This window comes from Limulus polyphemus, unplaced genomic scaffold (genome assembly GCF_000517525.1).
Source record: "Limulus polyphemus unplaced genomic scaffold, Limulus_polyphemus-2.1.2 Scaffold9756, whole genome shotgun sequence".
Classification (NCBI taxonomy): domain Eukaryota; kingdom Metazoa; phylum Arthropoda; class Merostomata; order Xiphosura; family Limulidae; genus Limulus; species Limulus polyphemus.
Window position 1 is genome coordinate 15,958 of NW_013675366.1, and position 1,719 is coordinate 17,676.

A 1,719-nucleotide genomic window follows, 5' to 3' on the forward strand; every position below is an offset into this window, starting at 1 on the left:
GAAGCTGACCACCTTTATTTAATGTATATTACACTGACAATAAAATATACACGTGGTATCAACTCTGTAAAGTCATTAGACTAACTAATATTTACTTTAGAAGCTGACCACCTTTTATTTCATGTATATTACACTGACGATAAAATATACACGTGGGATCAACTCTGTAAAGTCATTAGACTAACTAATATTTACTTTAGAAGCTGACCACCTTTTATTTAATGTATATTACACTGACAATAAAATATACACGTGGGATCAACTCTGTAAAGTCATTAGACTAACTAATATTTACTTTAGAAGCTGACCACCTTTTATTTCATGTATATTACACTGACGATAAAATATACACACCTGTTTTGCTACTTCGTCTTCGATTACATTTTCAACTGCCGGAAGTTCCTGAAGAACACTGAACTTCCGGTCGTAAACACATCGATGGAGCTGCTTGTCCAACATTCGGAAGTTCTCGTAGTTCCGTCGTATCGTCCACATCCTGTCATTGCTCGTGACTTCAACGTAAAACCATAATTGAGTTACTTCGTTTTCTTTGTCTGGTGAGTCGGTCGATGGTGGCGCCATCTTGTTATTGTCTGGTCGCTTGTCACATAGTTTTGCCTGTTTTAACAAATCTCGTTCTCAGCATAGTTTAAAAAACAGAAAACATAATGTTCTAGCCCTAACTTCCTATATTAATTCACGTTCTTAACGAACTTACTTGTTTGTCCATGAACAGCTAGCAGGACCAAACTAGGGGGGGCTCGGGGTGTCTATATGGCGTACCCCTTTTCCCAAGATAGGCTGAATCGCTCCCGGAAAGTCACCCAGGGGTGACGGAGTCTTAGAGCAGACTTTCAGGATCACTGAATCAGAATCTGGTTCCCTAGGGATCTCGAGGGCGCCATGTTTGAAACTGTACCACTACTTCAAAACTACGTGGTACACGTGCTCAAATACTATGGGCGGTCGTCCTAACAGGATTTTTGTTCAGGTACGCCTCCTTCCCCCGGGTAGTTGTAGAAGCAACTAGGGAGGGGAGTTGATGAAGAAGCTTCATCAGTAAATAGGGCACTGTGAATAACGAAGGGGGACTTTGAACTCGAATACATTATGCTGGTACTAATATGACAGGACTACGAATTTAAACGTCGTCAAATTTTTTTCGGTTTTAATAACGGATTTTCCATAATTCAGCTACGCAGATTTCGAAAATAATGTTCATTTTTTTTATCACGTATTTTTTTTTACAAATCGAGAAGAAAAAAACTATTACTTAGATCAAATTGTTATTTTGTTTACCATATACAATACAATTTATTTATACAATAATTAACTAATTGTTACATGTACCAGCAGCCCTTACTCAATAACAAGTAGTTGTTACATGACTAGTAACTTACTATTAACTGTACCAGTAGTCCTTACTCAATAACAAGTAGTTGTTACATGACTAGTAACTTACTATTAACTGTACCAGTAGTCCTTACTCAATAACAAGTAGTTGTTACATGACTAGTAACTTACTGTTAACTGTACCAGTAGTCCTTACTCAATAACAAGTAGTTGTTACATGACTAGTAACTTACTGTTAACTGTACCAGTAGTCCTTACTCAATAACAAACTAACTGTTACATGACTAGTAACTTACTGTTAACTGTACCAGTAGTCCTTACTCAATAACAAACTAACTGTTACATGACTAGTAACTTACTGTTAAC

At 37.0% G+C, this 1,719-nt stretch overlaps 1 protein-coding gene across 1 annotated transcript in view; it reads right to left on the bottom strand.

Moving 5' to 3' along the window:
• The window catches only part of LOC106476077 (rho GTPase-activating protein 32-like), a gene marked incomplete at its 3' end in the record, with an annotated part of 22,987 nt that overhangs the window by 14,883 nt on the left and 6,385 nt on the right, over positions 1-1,719 (bottom strand). The window contains exon 3 of the mRNA XM_013936750.2: positions 355-618. Coding sequence (XP_013792204.2) covers positions 355-618 — 264 coding nt within the window. The remainder of the gene's footprint in view (positions 1-354; positions 619-1,719) is intronic.